This window comes from Erythrolamprus reginae, chromosome 3 (assembly GCF_031021105.1).
Source record: "Erythrolamprus reginae isolate rEryReg1 chromosome 3, rEryReg1.hap1, whole genome shotgun sequence".
Lineage (NCBI taxonomy): Eukaryota > Metazoa > Chordata > Lepidosauria > Squamata > Dipsadidae > Erythrolamprus > Erythrolamprus reginae.
In genome coordinates this window covers 82,105,049-82,122,146 of record NC_091952.1, presented here as the reverse complement: position 1 = coordinate 82,122,146, position 17,098 = coordinate 82,105,049, and the positions used below count along the sequence as shown (strand labels likewise).

General features: G+C 39.5%; 1 protein-coding gene across 1 annotated transcript in view; it reads right to left on the bottom strand.

Annotated features, from left to right (window-relative positions):
• Positions 1-11,990: 11,990 nt before the first annotated feature.
• The window catches only part of HOOK1 (hook microtubule tethering protein 1), a 42,480-nt gene continuing 37,372 nt past the window's right edge, over positions 11,991-17,098 (bottom strand). The window contains exons 20-22 of the mRNA XM_070746012.1: positions 14,789-14,890; positions 14,249-14,317; positions 11,991-13,008 (exon numbers count right to left, since the gene is read on the bottom strand). Of these exons, the coding sequence (XP_070602113.1) occupies positions 12,838-13,008; positions 14,249-14,317; positions 14,789-14,890 (342 nt within the window). The 3' untranslated portion in view covers positions 11,991-12,837. The remainder of the gene's footprint in view (positions 13,009-14,248; positions 14,318-14,788; positions 14,891-17,098) is intronic.

Here is a 17,098-nt window from a genome sequence, read left to right as displayed (position 1 = left end):
CCGGCAAAGACAACCCACTTCTGATTTAGCCCCTTCTTGGGGGAGAGGGCACTGCTGTTGCCCTCAGCTTTGTTCTTTGCTTTTTTTCTGCTGGAAACCAATTCCCAGTTTTGGAAAGAAGGCCCACATGAGCCTGATTTTTCCAATGGCTTGGTAGCCTAAATCAGAACTGAAGAACTTAGATCCATCAACTATTGCTGAACAGACTCCCAGTGATGGCATAACCAGTAACCGACTAGCTACTGGAATGACTTGCTAAAAATTTTTTGTTTGCCAGTACTATAATTTTGCAAAAGGAAGATGGGCAATTAAGTAGAGAAATGAAGAAGAGAGAACATTTATTATTTTCTTTTCAGTGGTAAGTAAACTAAGACAAGATGGAACTTGCTTTTTTATTAATGTTTGTTTGTATTAATGACTGGAAGCAATCTTATTTCAGACACTTACTGAATCAGCCAGAGTATACATAGGGAGAATAGCTAATTTTAATATTATTTTTGTATGCCTATTGTCAGCCTTTTTATATATTAACGATTTCTTCAGTATTATTTTGCTTTTAGAGTACCCTTGAGAAAGGAATTCATTTTCAAAACAAGCTGGGGTCCAATAAAATCATTTTTACTGGCACCCAGGATTCCTCCCTCCTTCTTTCATTAGTGCCAGGATGGAAATTATCTGCATATCTGGAGTTTGTATAAAATTGTGTGATTGAGAGCCACACCAAAACTATCCTTGAATTCTATAGTCCCCATTTGCCATCAAATATACAGGACAAGCCAGGAATTATCTCAAGCTGTAATGAAGTTCATTCCACCCTGTTGGAAGGAAAGTTGAATAAATATTCTTGCCTTGACAAACTGAAGATGATGCCTCTTATTTTAAGAGTTTATTATGTGAACACCATCTATAATCACACATTATGCAGATGTTTGCAATAACTCTTGAATAACTCTGGCTCTCCAATTAGATTTTTATGTAGCAAAAACGGATGGCATCTTAGCCCCAATCTGGCTGTTACATACACAAACAAAATGATGCCTACTCTCATCTCTCATGCTGACTTAGCTTAGAATGATCTTGATGTTCAAATTCGACCTATGAAAGCAAAAATCCAATCCTTCTAGACTCAAACTGGGTAAGATTATCAAATTCAAAACGGCCAGACATTTGATAACCATTAAATGGCAGCAAAGAAAAGCCACTACAGTGTTCCCTCGATTTCCGCGGGGGATGCGTTCCAAGACCGCCCGCGAAAGTCGAATTTCCGCGAAGTAGAGATGCGGAAATAAATACACCATTTTTGGCTATGGACAGTATCACAAGCCTTCCCTTAACACTTTAAACCCCTAAATTACCATTTCCCATTCCCTTAACAACCATTTACTCACCATTATTACAGGTACTCACCATTGAATAAGACGCTTAGTGATCCTGATATTTATAAACATAATTATTTATTAACAATAATTATTTTTTTTGTTATTTATTTGCAAAAATTATTAGTTTGGCGATGATGTATGACATCATCGGATGGGAAAAACTGTGGTATAGGGAAAAAACCGCGAAGTATTTTTTAATTAATATTTTTTGAAAAACCGTGGTATAGGCTATTCGCAAAGTTCGAACCCGTGAAAATCGAGGGAACACTGTATACTTCCATCTGCTGATCAGATGGCTTTTTCAGCTCAGATTTTTTGCTAGACCAATTCTCGAACACAGTACGTCTGCCTTGAATCTGCACTGTATATAGGATATTAATACAATTGAGAAAGTCTAGAGATATTTCACGAGAAGAGTACTCCACTCCTCTACTCAGAATACCCTATGCCAGCACGCTTGAAATTTTGGGCTTAGACAACCTAAAACTACACCTACTAAGGTCTGACCTAAGCATGGTACACAAAATTATCTGCTACAAATGTCTAACCTGTCAATGACTACTTCAGCTTTAAGCACAACAATACACGAGCACACAATAGATACAAATTCAAGGTAAACTGCCCCAAACTCGATTGCAGAAAATACAACTTCAGCAACAGAGTGGTCAGTGCCTGGAATGCATTACCGGACTCTGTTGTTACATCACTCAAACCCCATAACTTTAACTTTAGACTGTCTACTGTTGACCTCACCCTATTCCTAAGTGGTCTGTAAGGTCGTGCATAAGCGCACCAGTGTGCCTAACGTTCCTGTCCTACTGTTATCATTAATTCATACCCATTTACTATGTTCATATTTATGTTTATACATAGACCTGTTATATTTTACATGTCCCAACAAACAAACAAACAAACAAACAAACAAACAAACAAACAAACAAAAGCCAAGAAAAACCACTATACTGCCATCTACTGGTCAGCTAGCTTTTTCAGCTCAGATTTGGTAACTAAGTTTTTGAACAGTCATTGATTAAGCTCTCTTGTAAATCAACCTTGCAGAATTGACCAAGCACTGTTGGATGTATGGATACCATGTAACCAGATAGTCTTATGCTTCCTCTCCTCAATACACACACACACACACACACACACACACACACACACACACACACACATATAAAAAATTACCAAAATTGAGAAATACTGCTCTATAAATCATATGTCATTGCTAAGCAAGATGCTTTTTTTAATGAATGATTCAATGCTATGCATTTGTATTCTGATTTCATACCTAGTATTTATGTAAAGGTTCAGGATTCTGGACAAAAGCTATCTTTTTCTTTATCTGTTTGTTATCATGTAATAATACTGTGGGCAGTCTAGATTTGATAGCATTGAATTCAAGTGAGAAAACTTTGGTTGGTTTGCACCAATAAGAGCACAAGAAAAATATGTTAAGCTGTTTATAAAATCAGGCACATTTTGCTTCATTCCAAATTTGCAAGAAATTAAGATTGACTTTTTGTTTGTTTACTTAGTACATATGGATACCTTGAATTTCCTTTGGTGTGAAAACAATCCTGCTTTAGTTTAATTGTTTAGATTTAAACAAAATGTTACGTTTAATTCTATTAAATCAAAATTTGTAACCACATTGCTATTTTGTGCTCAAATGTAGCTTATTTTTAGTACTTATCTATAATCATGTTATTATTAATTTGGTACACCTAACAAATAACAGGAGAAATTCAATCAGACATAAGTGTAGATTTAAACCACAAGGGGGCGATACTTCCACATTGTAAAGCAACATTTGGTTTCGCAATATGAGAGCTGTTTACAAGTTGACTGCAATCCAGTGTACACATTTCTCTTAGAATAAGGTCCATTGACCGCAGTGAGATTTACGACTGAGTAAACATACATAGAACTGCACCCTAAGTAGCATGATTTAATGGCTTTAACTTTAACTTTCAGAAAGCTTTAAAAAGTACTTCCTGAAGACTATTGAATTAAAAACAATTGTGCTAGGAGGTACTCATATATGCAAGAAAATAAGGACATTTAGAGACTACTTGAGATAATCAAATTTTGACAAGACATCTATTTAGGAGAAAAATAGAGGCAAGCAACATTTTATTGGAAAATTTAAACTCAGATCTCAAGAAAAACTTTGGATCTGAATGGATATAAAAAGTGCAGTGGGAAAGTCCTTCTGCCCTATCTTCTTTTGACAAAGATTATTGCTTGCTAACAGAGGTGAGAAAGGCCCTATAATTCACAAGAAATGAGTCCCCTCCATCAACATATCCATATCTAGCTTTTATACCCTGGTTGGATGCATCGGGCTGCTGTTTTTCAGATTTAGACATGAGGTTAAAGTATCTTTCACTTACATCCTAATTAACTGCAGGTCCTTCTGCAATTAAAATAAGCTTTTGAACATTTCTTTCCAGATATATTCCAATGGTAGACAATATTTATGGTATTGGTGAACAGATTAATCAGCAAACTACCCAGATAACTCTTACCACCATTGACAGGGCAAGTAACTAGTATATATAAATAACAAACCCAATTCTCTTCTAGAATTGACTGATGTTTGGTAAAGAAACATCGGAGAGAAAACCATCAAGCTCAGAGACCATTAAGGACCCCATAATAATCTATGGACAATATTTTATTTTAAATTAAGAAAGGATAATATAAATTGGACATAGTGATCACATTTTGGCATGATTTCTTTTCTTTTTATTTACTTAGAAATTTATTTTGTCATCTACTTGCACATGGCGATTCAAGGCAGCTTATGAGATCATAAAAGAAATGATTAAAAAAAGAAAAATAATAAAGGAGGCTTTGGTGGCCAGTGCCTGCCCTGGTAAGCTCCTACAGGAGTAGGTCCTCCCAGGTTCTGGATTTCTTGCTTCCTGGTTTTTCTATTGGGGAGTCTCCAAACATGACATCTTTTAAATATGTGGATTTCCACTCACAGAATTTTGGGAGTTGAGTCCATAAGTCTTAATGTTTGGCAAGTTTAGAGAGCCCTGTTCTTTTGAATCACCTTGATTTAGACATTTTAGAGTTCAACCTCACTTGCATTATTTCACACAAACAGGATCCTCATCCTTGGAATGTCTCTATTAAGGAAACAATTCTAATTATCAAGTTTAGAGAATACAGTGGTACCTCTACCTAAGAACGCCTCTACTTAAGAACTTTTCTAGATAAGAACCAGGTATTCAAGATTTTTTTGTCTCTTCTCAAGAATCATTTTACACTTACAAACCCGAGCCTCCGAAACTGTAACTGGAAAAGGCAGGGAGAAGCCTCCATGGGGCCTCTCTAGGAATCTCCTGGGAGGAAACAAGGCCTCCATCCTCTCTGTGGTTTCTCCAATCGCATGCATTATTTGCTTTTACACTGTGGGAAAAATGGCTTCTTCTTACAAACTTTTCTACTTAAGAACCTGGTCATGGAACGAATTAAGTTTGTAAGTAGAGGTACCACTGTATCTACATTTTTAAAGACAAAATTACTCATTTCAAATATAAAGCTGTAATTGTCTCAAACTAGTTTCTATTCCTAAATCTGGGACATGATGAATAACAAAGTTTAACTTTTTAGTTTTGTGTTCGTTGTTTAGCAAAAGGTCTATAAAAATTGGGAATAAAACTCTTAAAAGTATGTTATTAGTTAATTCTGGAGATTAATGTCCCAGCTGCATTAAAAAACATTCATCCTGAAGCAACAATTATTATAATAGATTGTCTAGATTGAAAAATGAAAAAAATATTCATTCATATTTAAATCTGCATGCTGCTTTTCTATCCCTAGTTCCACAATTAGTTCTTAGCAAGGAACAGTATATCAAGAAGCCTGTCATAAAGCATAGAAAAGGCAGTAATAAAATAGCAGCTGCAGCCACTTTCTCCCATTAATAATAAATAACAATATAAATCCCAACTACAAATCAAGAGCATTCACAAATGCTGTGCTAATTTTCCAGTGCCAATATTTTGAAGTCTCTAACCCAGGAATAGGCAACCAACCTCTTTTATGTCCTGTGGTCTTCAACTGCTTTAAGAATTCTGGGAGTTGAAGTCTTCGGGTCATAAAGAGCTAGAGTTGCCCACTCCTGCTGGACAGTAACTAGTCTGACTTTTCAAAGGTATCTTGAAACAGGTGGATTGTTCCCTGAAGCTGCAATACAGTACACCAGGGTTTGATGTGAGGATTACACTAAAAGTTGCACAACTTATCTAATACAGTGATACCTCGTCTTACAAACTTAATTGATTCCAGGACGAGGTTTGTAAGGTGAAAAGTTTGTAAGACGAAACAATGTTTCCCATAGGAATCAATCGAAAAGCGATTAATGCGTGCAAGCCCAAAACTTACCCTTTTTGCCAGCCGAAGTGCCTGTTTTTGCGCTGCTGGGATTCTCCTGAGGCTCCCCTCCATGGGAAACCCCACCTCCGGACTTCCATGTTTTTGTGATGCTGCAGGGGAATCCCAGCAGGAAAGTCCCAGCAGCGCTAAAACGGGTGCTTCGCTGGTAACGGAAGTCCGGAGGTGGGTTTTCCCAGCGAGGGAAGCCTCAGCGAAATTGCAGCATCGCAAAAACACGAAACCCCATCTCTGGACTTCCGTTGCCAGCGAAGTGCTCGTTTTTGCGCTGCTGGGATTCCCCTGCAGCATCGCAAAAACATGGAAGTCCGGAGGTGGTGTTTCCCATGGAAGGGAGCCGGATTGTGGGGGCAATAGCCTAGCTCTGTTAAAAAAGTGCTATTGCTAACACGTTGTAAGCTGCCCTGAGTCTAAGGAGAAGGGCGGCATAAAAATTGAATGAATAAATAAATAAATAAACAAACAAACAAACAAACAAACAGAAGTCCAGAGGCGGAGCATCCCAGTGGCGGCGGCTTGGGTTTGTAAGATAAAAATAGTTTGGAAGAGGCAAAAAAAATCTTAAACCCCGGGTTTGTATCTCGAAAAGTTTGTATGACAAGGGGTTTGTAAGAGGAGGTATCACTGTATATGTGAACTCAGTAGTCTTTTTATTGAACTTTTATCCCAGTGCACAATATTTTACTTTGACATTCTTGATAAATCATTTATCTCATAGATCAGTGATGGCGAAATTATGGCATGGGTGCCACGGGTGGCATGCAGGGCCATATATGCTGGCGCGCAAGCCATTGCCCTAGCTCACTTCTAACGTGCTTGTGTGTGCCGACCAGCTCACCTTTGGCTCACACAGAGGCTCTGGAGGGCATCTTTGGCTTCCAGAGAGCCTCCGGGCAGACAGCGGAGGGTGTTTTTACCCTCCCGCAGCTCCAGGGAAGCCTTTGGAGCCTGGGGAACGCAAAACACAAGCTTACTGGGCCCACCAGAAGTTTGAAAACATGCTGTTCCCGGCCTCCAGGGGGCGGGGGAAGCTGTTTTCTCCCCCCCCCCCAGGCATTAAATTATGAGTGTGGGCACTCACGCATGCATGATAGCGTGCGCATATGCTCTTTCGGCCCCTGAGGAAAAAAAGGTTTGCCATCACTGTCACAGATGGCTAAAATACTACTCATGCAGATGTACATCTTTTGTTAATAGAAATTGGTATTATAAGATTCCATCAACACATCTTCACACTTGACTTTTACATTTTGTTGTTTGTTGACGGAGGGTAAGATATTTTCTTTGCTTTTGGATTCACTGATGCTGTTTTGGGTCTAAAAGATTCGACATCTTTTAAGAATTTCTCGGTTCAAAAGGGTGCTAACCTAGGTTTTCATTTTTTTAGCAATCACATTCAAAGCCTTGAGTCTGAAAAAATAGTTGAGATCACAATACTGCTCTAGAATAATATAGTATAGAATGTTCTCATTTTATTCTGTAATAAGAATTTCTCTAGTTTAGGAATTCCTTTTGGAATAGCATAGAAATAATTTGAGTGCAGAATAAAACTGCAATGCATACATCTAGGCAGCAGCTTTGAATAAACATGTTAATTTTAGGCATACTTTGTCCCAATTGGGGGCTAGTTTTTATTTTCTGATATGTCCCTTACATTTAACCACATGGGAGGTATAGGAATAGGAGTATCTTTTTAATTTGGCAGGGAGAAAGATTATTATATTCTTAGTACCGGGAGATTGTCTCCATGATGCGACACGGGGGCTCAATAGCTTCAATGACCCTAAAGAGGATGCTTAGAAATCTGAGTGGTATAATAGCATTGCTTTTCTTCTTTTTCATTATCTTCACTCCTCTTCCTTCTGACTTATTAAATTTGTGGTAAACATATGTATAGTTATTAGGACTATGCACTTGGTTTAGCAACACACATTTGGTTACAAGTACAACATAAAATAATAGAAGACCATGATATTGTCGATTTTAATGGGAATATAAAACATCTTGAAGAATAAAACCATGTTTACAAAGTACAGTAGTGCAAATTATTTTTATACTATTTCAGTACAGTTCATTTTCTTTGCACAGACACAAGCATGTATCATACACATTAGAACCTGGTTAATCTAAGTAAAAATATCTCAGACGTACTACTTAAAGGAATAAAATTAGTAGTGATTAAAAGTATGCCATCCCAAACAAATACTTACTGGATAAAAACGTATTTCCTCTTAATAAAAGTATTTCCTCTTAATAAAAGACCTTAGCCTTTAACTTAAGCTTTTCATTGATTCTAAGAATTGCTTTACTCAAATGAGAAAGAAGCAAATTTCTGTTTAAAAATGTAAATCTGTTTATATAAGTAAAATAACCCATTGTGTATATAACCAGAATGTCAATGCATAAGTTATACCAGCATGTATTTTGGAATCTAATGAAAGTATTCACATAATCAGTGTAGGGAACACATACAGTAGCTAAGTTAAATATTCTATATTATGAGAAATAGTACCGTGTTTTCCTCAAAATAAGACCTTTATATTTTTTTGAACCTTGAAACAAGTTTTTGGTCTTATTGGTATGCACTCAAAAACCCGATTGGGCTTATTATGAGGGGATGTCTTATTTTTGGGAAAACAGGGTACTAGTGACATAAAATCAACTAACCCACTAATTTAAAAAAAAAGAGTGAATTTGTAGAATCAATTTAAAAAGATTTCACATTGCTTTCATTTTTGCTTTCCTAATTAAGAAAGAGGTATAAAATTCTGAATTCAATTGCTTTGATCAGTTATTTAAATTAGATTATTCAAAGGAGGTAGTTTATATTTTGAAATAAGTGCTGTACCAAAAAGGCAACCCCAATTCAGTTGCCAATAATTATTACAAAGGACTGTCCCCAGATTTACATTTTATTATCCCCAATATTCAGAAGAATAAACTGTAATATTCTAGAAGTTATTAGTTATTACTGAGTGTGAAGAGAAACACATATATATATATTGAAGTGTGAGTCACCCACATTCTGCTAGGCTGCACAATCCAGTCTAGGATATGTAGTTTACAGCCTACATGCATATTTAATTATTTTTAGCAACAATTTCACTAATATCGTCTTTTATATCAATTCTTATAAAATGAAGCAATTAGGAAAACAGAGCTACAAAATCACAGGCATTTGATATTAAACTAGTTTAGGATTACAAGCTAAACGTGACTGAGAGTATTGCTACCATTAAAACTGAGAGCTGGTTAACTATTTTTTTCCATCGATAAATATTTGAATTTATCTTGAGGAATTAAATTCTAGATCTATTGCAGATGAAGATGTGAGACATTATATTAAAAGAAAAAGAAATATTTTTAGGGGCGATACAGTAAAGATGTAATTCTGAATGACAAAAAAGCTGTTTTTCCTGATTCTTTAATACAAAGATTTGCAAACTGAAATAGTTAAGCAACAGAACTACACTGCCCAAAACGTAACTATCAGACCATTATCTAGCTCAACTGTTTAACACAAACAGCTTTTGATGATAGTCAATCGTAAATATTTTAAGTTTCTTGCCTCCAGTAAGATAAACATCAAGTTTTTAATATTTCTCTACATACTTGAAATTAGGTACAACTCTATTTACCAGTGGCAGTCATGTTTTGTCTCCACATCACATATAACTGTGACTGCAACTTATTCGAACAAGATTGTGGCCTAATGTATGTTAGCTAGTACAAGGAATGAAACAGCCTTTGAGAAGTATCAAATCCCAAAGAAGAAAATGGAATGCAACCAAAGAACAAAACCCAAGAGACAATCAACGGACATATAAAACACTGAGAACAATAAACTAGAAAAAGAAATGAAATTCTTTGACAATACATATAATTACAATTGTATACCGTGTTTCCCCGATAGTAAGACCCCCCCGATTGTAAGACATATGGGGGGTTTCAGGGGGGTCGGCTAATATAAGCCATACCCCGAAAGTAAGACATATGTCTTACTTTCGGGGAAACACGTACTACGTAAAAGCGAGGGAGCTGTGCGCGGTGGTGCGCTGCGCCCAGAGCTTGGGCCACCCGGCGGGCGAGGCGGCGGCCCTGGCTGAAGCGGCGCGGCTCTGGCTGCGGCACGAGCGGGAGCTCCGACTGCGCTTCATGTGTAAGCCCAACGCCGACAAAGAGACGTCCAAAGGCGGACACTTGAAGCTCAGCGACATCGGCGCCGAGGACAAGTCCAGCTTCAAGCCTCCTCGGCTGGCGGAGGAAGCACGGTGGCGGTGGCGGCAGGCTCCGGAGGGAGCTCGGGCGGTGGCCGCTCCGCCGCTTCGGCCAGGGCCGCCGCCTCGCCCGCCGGGTGGCCCAAGCTCGCGCCACCGCCAGCTTGGGCCACCCGGCGGGCGAGGCGGCAGTCCTGGCCGAAGCGGCGGAGCGGCCACCGCCCGAGCTCCCTCCGGAGCCTGCCGCCGCCGCCACACTTCCTCCGCCGGCCGAGGAGGCTTGAAGCTGGACTTGTCCTCGGCGGGCGAGGCGGCGGCCCTGGCCGAAACAGCGCGGCTCTGCCTGCGGCATGAGCGGGAGCTCCGACTGCGCTTCCTGCGCAAGCCCAACGCCGACAGAGATGTCCAAAGGCGGACGCTTGCAGCTCAGCGACATCGGCGCCGAGGACAAGTCCAGCTTCAAGCCTCCTCGGCCGGCGGAGGAAGCGCGGTGCGGCGGCAGGCTCCGGAGGGAGCTCGGGCGGTGGCCGCTCCGCCGCTTCGGCCAGGGCCGCCGCCTCGCCCGCCGGGTGGCCCAAGCTCGCGCCAGCTTGGGCCACCCGGTGGGCAAGGCGGCGGTCCTGGCCGAAGCGGCGGAGCGGCCACCGCCCGAGCTCCCTCCGGAGCCTGCCGCCACCGCCACGCTTCCTTCGCCGGCCGAGGAGGCTTGAAGCTGGACTTGTCCTCGGCGCCGATGTCGCTGAGCTGCAAGCGTCCGCCTTTGGACGTCTCTGTCGGCGTTGGGCTTGCGCAGGAAGCGCAGTCGGAGCTCCCGCTCATGCCGCAGGCAGAGCCGCGCCGTTTCGGCCAGGGCCGCCGCCTCGCCCGCCGAGGACAAGTCCAGCTTCAAGCCTTACTCCAAACCCGGCGCGGATAAGGAGGACTCCTCGGCCGGCGGAGGAAGCGCGGCGGCGGCAGGCTCCGGAGGGAGCTCAAGGCGAAGGGCGCTTCAGAGACGCCGGGTGGGCGGGCGAGGCGAGCGGCCGGAGCTGCGCCCTCCTTTGCCCGCCTCCTTTCCGGCAGCTCCGGATGGGGTGGGCAGGCGGGGATGCGGATGTGTGTCCGTGTGTGGGGGGGAGGGTGCTACTACTTTTTACGGGACACGGGTGTTGCGGGTTCGGGTAGGTGGGTTGGCCGGGTGTGTCTTATTTTTTCCAATATAAGACATACCCCGAAAGTAAGACATAGGGGGGCTTTTGGGGGTAAAAAGAAAGTAAGACACTGCCTTACTATCGGGGAAACACGGTATGTACTGTACTTGTTTGAAAATAAATACCACTGAATTCATCAAGATTTATTCCTGAGTCATTATACCTGTTGCAATGCTATCAATTTTATTCTGTTTAATATGAAACAAAAATGTTCCAAATAACCACTCATTCAGTGTCCGCTAGAATTTGCAATAGTGCTAAATGAGTGCAGTTACAACCAGTCTTTGAAGTTCCGGTTATTGCAGTGCCCTTGTGATCCCAATCTCGGGGCGGGGCAACTGGCTTGGATTTCTTGCCATTGCAGCATCCTGCAGTCATGTAATCACATTTTTCAACCTTCCCTACCGGGTTCTTATAAGTAAAGTCAATGGAAAAGCCACTGTGGGAACCACCATCATAAAGTGGCAGAGTCATATGACATTGCACTTTATAATATCACTTAACTAAAAAATTCTCATCCTAATTACCCTCACTAAATGAGGACCACCTGCAGTCAGGCTTGTGATATTGTATCTACACAAAACCATTTCATACTTAAGTTATTTTCTCAAGCCAGTTTTAAAATGAAGAAATAGTAAAACTATCACTACAATTTCCATTATAAATCTGATACCCCACAATACAAAATAACTTTATTTAAAAAAAACCCCAGCTTATAGGCTTCATTTTACTTGAGGTGTATGAGTTCAAGATTGCAATGCATTATAGTTTAATTTCAAATAGAATAATGTCAACCTCTTCCATTGTGTTTAATTTGAATATGTGCATTTCTTTTAAATGGAAAATTTTAAGTTTTTTGAAAGCAAATGTACATTTCATCCATTCAATAAACACCCATGTGTTTGAACACCTTCCTCTTATCTTGATCAATCATTTAAAAAAAAACTAACCTCCAAAACAAACTCAACTATTAAGAAAAAAATATATTTATGTAACAAAATAACGATGAAATTATTCTAAATCTAATTACTTTTTGCTGAATGGAAGAAGGGGTTGGGGAGAAAGTCACCAGGATTACAGTTTTACTGATTAAAACAATTATTTCATTCTACATTTGGGAATATGGGAGGAACTGCTTGCCATGAATCTTGAAGAATATTAATGATTTTTCCAGTTTCAGTGTTGTTATTTAAAGAATAAACAAATATTAAATAAAAAGAACTGTGTACACCCATTACTAATGAAAACCATTATTAAAGAATAAACTTTAAAGAAAAAGAACTCTGTAGATATATCACTAAATAAAAAAAATCCTTATTAAAACCAGTGATTAACCTGGAGAACTTTTAAGCAGAATTTTAAATATGACGACAGTTCACACCTCTTTGTATACAGTACAATATAGAATGACAACAAATATAATTCCTTTAAGAGCTGTGCTTTTATCCCCAATCTTTTCAGAATCCCAAAGGAAACATTAAATGTTTCTTGTTTCTTGTCACTTGGCTAAATTAGATTTAGCAGCATATAGATTTCCATTTGTAAAACAGCTGATGTCCTGCATCATAGTTTATCTGACATTTTAAAACAGGAGTAATAAAATAAATTAAGGGCACTTTAGGGTAGACCATCTTCTATGACCTAATCTGACGGTGTAGGTGGTGCTTTAACAGAGAGATTCCTTCGGCTGTTGGTCAGTCGCCGCTGTTGTGCAAGGAAAGACTGTGCAGGTGGGTACGAATGACCATCCTTGTAGACGGTACTCCCACTCAGAAGTCTGGATTCCATTCCTAGTTTATGAAAGGCTAAACTCTGGAAGGAAACAGAATAAAGTACTTAAATCCATAATGCTCTTCATTCAATCCCAAACAAAGAGAATACTTATGATATCTGACTTCTACTGTTAGATTATTCACCCATACTTTCTATTTTATTTTTATTTTTGATTTATCCCCCTCTCCCCCGGTTTATTGAAGATATATATTTAACATCTGGCATAGTAAACAGGCATTAAACATGCACAGATAATATGCTATACAATGGATCCACAGATTATGCATGTTAATCCTGGAATAATTTGGAATATGGCTACTGAAAAATGTATGACAAATATAGATTCTAGTATTGCAGGAATGGGCAATCTATAAAACTCACAAGCTGTGGCATACAGCCCATTTGAGATCACATCATTACTTTGGCAACAAAATAGGTAGCACATTTTTTTATGTTATTACACAGAGAGAGAGAGAGGGGGAGGGAGAGAGAGGGGGGGGGAGAGAGAGAGAGTCTCTTTGCAGGAGACTTAGGCCTTAGCATTAAGCTCAGTATCTACTATGGGAGAACAAACAACACTACTGATGTCAAAAATAGCTGAGAAGATGAATAACATTAAAAATCAAGTAAATGTTTAAGTAAAAATTAAGACTTTTACTTAGGAGGAAGAAAGTTAATTATGCTATTGAGTCCCTCAAAAACTAAGAACTTCCAGAGGATCCATGACTAATTCTATAGAGCAGGAGTCTCAAAACTTGGCAAGTTTAAAACTTGTGGACTTCAACTCCCAGAATTCTTAGCATGGCTGTTAGGAGAGTTCTGGGAGTTGTAGACCACAAGTCTTAAAGCTGCCCACTTTGGAGAGAGACTCCTGTTGTAGAGCAAACCAAATAAAACAACATGATCTAGTAGTGAGCTCTGCAAAGAAAAATAAACTGCAAGTAATCACAAGAATCCCAGAGAAAAAAACCATAATTTCAATAAATTTTAATCATATCAGATCTGGTTATTTGACTCTGAAAATATTAAGAACAAAACCCAGTCCTGTACATGGATAGAATTGTGCTTGAATAATTAGATGCTCCCCCATCCCGTGGCTTCCATTAGCTTCTTAAAATCTGTTGCACAAGGTTAGGAAATCTCTCTGCGGGCACATGAGGACTATTGGATGTGGATTGCAAAATCTCTCATAGGAAGCTGCCTTTGTCAGTAGAATATATTTGGATTTCACCCATGTTTACTAAAAAAATTTCCCATGTGCACAAATACAATAACTCACCTGGTTATACCACGCAGATACAATTAACTTTTCTTCATGCTCCTGAATCCTATTTGATTTACACTGACCCTAAAAGGAATTTTAAAAAGTATAATGTAAGTAGAAGAAATTATATGACATTCAAAGCAACAAACTGAACACTATATGCATAATTTTGTAAAGCAACACATAAGCCTGTAAGGAAAAAAAAAGATGAAAGTTTGATTGTTTCATATATCTTCAGTAATAAACCCAGATTTTAATCACATTTCTTCTGGTTTAATTTTACCAATTTCTTATGGCAACTCTTAGTTCATTACCTGTGTGTCTCAACCTGGGCAAGTTTAAAAGGTGTGGACTTTAACACCAAAAAGTCCCCAGAAAACATATTAAAATTGCTTTCAGTTTTAATACTTAGTTTTCTATTTTGTTTTATTTTCATAAATTCCCTTAAGTGTTTACATGAATGGAAAATAAGTATGCATTTAATAAATATATAAAAACACAGTTGCCTGGTGGTAAGGTAGGCGGCATATAAATTGAATAAATAAAATAAAATACCTCAAGTATTTCAATTCTTTTGTCTTTCTCTGCCAACTGTTTTTTTAGCAGTGTTATTTCAGCAGATGTCGGTTTTAATTTGGGATCTAAAGTTTTTATGACCTGCGGGGAAAAACCCCATACATTATGATTACAGTTATTCTTATCTAGTTAAAAAATAAACTCAGAAATAACATATGCAACAATTACATTGATCACATAGCCTAAAATTTGCCAAACTGAACAAGCCATTTTTATTAAAAATGTTTGAAACAATTTTGTAATATGACTTCTATTCTTTCTTCCGGAATGCTTTTTCCAAGCTCCCAGTCTAGCCTATAGATTCAGTCTATTGATTCTACAGTACTACCTCTAGATACGAGCTGCTCCACATGCGAGTACAGTGGAACCCCGACATAAGAGCTGCTCTACTTAAGAGCAACTCGAGATAAGAGCTGGGAGGGGAGAGATATTTTTGTTCTACTTACAAGCCCAAATTCGAGATACAAGCGCCAAGGAGCTGTCTCCTGAAGCCAAACGCTAACTTCCGCGTTCGGCTTCAGGAGACAGCTGCGAAGCGGCGCGCGTTTTAAAAGGTTGCAGCCGGCCTGGGGGGCTCGGGGGGGTGCTTGCAGCTTTCTTTCTTGCTCTTTTTCTTTCTCTCTTTTACCTTCCCTTCCTCTATTTCTTCTTTTCTTTCTCCTTCCCACCTTCTTCCCTCCCTCCCTCCCTTCACTCATTCCTCTCTTACTCTCCCCTTTCATAAGTTTCCTTGCTTCCTTCCTCTGTTCCTGTCCCTTCCCCCTTTCTTTCTTTCTTTCTTTCTTTCTTGCTCTTTTTCTTTCTCTCTTTTACCTTCCCTTCCTCTATTTCTTCTTTTCTTTCTCCTTCCCACCTTCTTCCCTCCCTCCCTCCCTTCACTCATTCCTCTCTTACTCTCCCCTTTCATAAGTTTCCTTGCTTCCTTCCTCTGTTCCTGTCCCTTCCCTCTTTCCTTCCTTCCTTCCTTCCCACCCTCCGTCCATTCATTCACCCATTCCTCTCTTGATCGCTTAAAGCCGGTCCCTGGTGCAAAAAGGGTTGGGGACCTCTGTCCTACAGGATTGGGTGGCAGAGAAGTTGAACATATGTAAATTTAAAAGTTTAAGAAAGTTTACAAGTTAAGTGAAAGAAACTTCATTATTCATTTATATGTACATGTACATTTCTTCATTAAAAACATGTCTTTCTGCATAATTTAGACTAACTTTGTGAGTTTTTTGAGGGCTGGAACCAATTAAAATTATTTACATTAATTCCTATGGGGAAAAGTCGTTCGAGATAAGAGCTGCTCGACTTAAGAGCCCAGGTCCGGAACGAATTAAACTCGTATCTCGAGGTACCACTGTATTCCAAGATACGAGCCACGATGGGAGCGAAATTTCTGTTCCAGACCCGAGCTCAAATTCGTGATACGAGCCGAGCTTCCACTAGGTGGCCCAAGAATCCTTGCTTCTGGTTATCTCCGCGGGGGGGAAGCAAAGTCTAAAGCCATTTGTTCCAGATGCGAGCTGATCGACATACGAGCTCCGTTCTGGAACGAATTAAACTCGTATCTAGAGGTACTACTGTATTTCCTTTAATTTACATCAACAAATTTGGTCTGCTTTTCTTGCTATTGTGGGTTCAGTCTAGCTGAGAAAAAGCTTTCTGATGCCTATGGTATGCGATGTTTCTGACTTTGTTTGAAGGGATTAAATATTTCTTATTAATTCTTCACCAAATTGGAACGGACATAGCTATTTCGATATAGCTATTAGTGATGGAAGTAAAAATCCATAGTGCCATAGATTTTATTCTATTTCCTCTTTCCAGGATGAGATGAATCTTTCCTGGAAAAGCGAGTAAGCTAATGTTGGGGGTTTGAGTGTATTTCTTTATTTGTTTAATTATTTTAGATCACAAGAAACAATTGCAAGCCATTTTGTTGTAAGCACCAGGCTTGAAATCAGGAGTGTGAGTTCTAGTCCTGCACAAAGCAGGCTGTTTAAGTTACTTTATCTCAGCCCTAGGAAGTACAGTAGTACCTCTAGATACGAGCTGCTCCACATGCGAGTATTCCAAGTTACGAGCTGAGACATGAGCAAAATTTCTGTTCAACACCCGAGCTCAAATTCGGGACACGAGCCGAGCGTCCACTAGGTGGCGCAAGAATTCAATTTTTTCCAGTTGTCTCGGCGCGAAAAGCCAAATCTAAATGCATTCGTTCGAGATATGAATTGATTGACATACGAGGTCGGCTCTGACACGAATTAAACTCGTATGTCGAGGTACCACTGTAATGGCAAATCT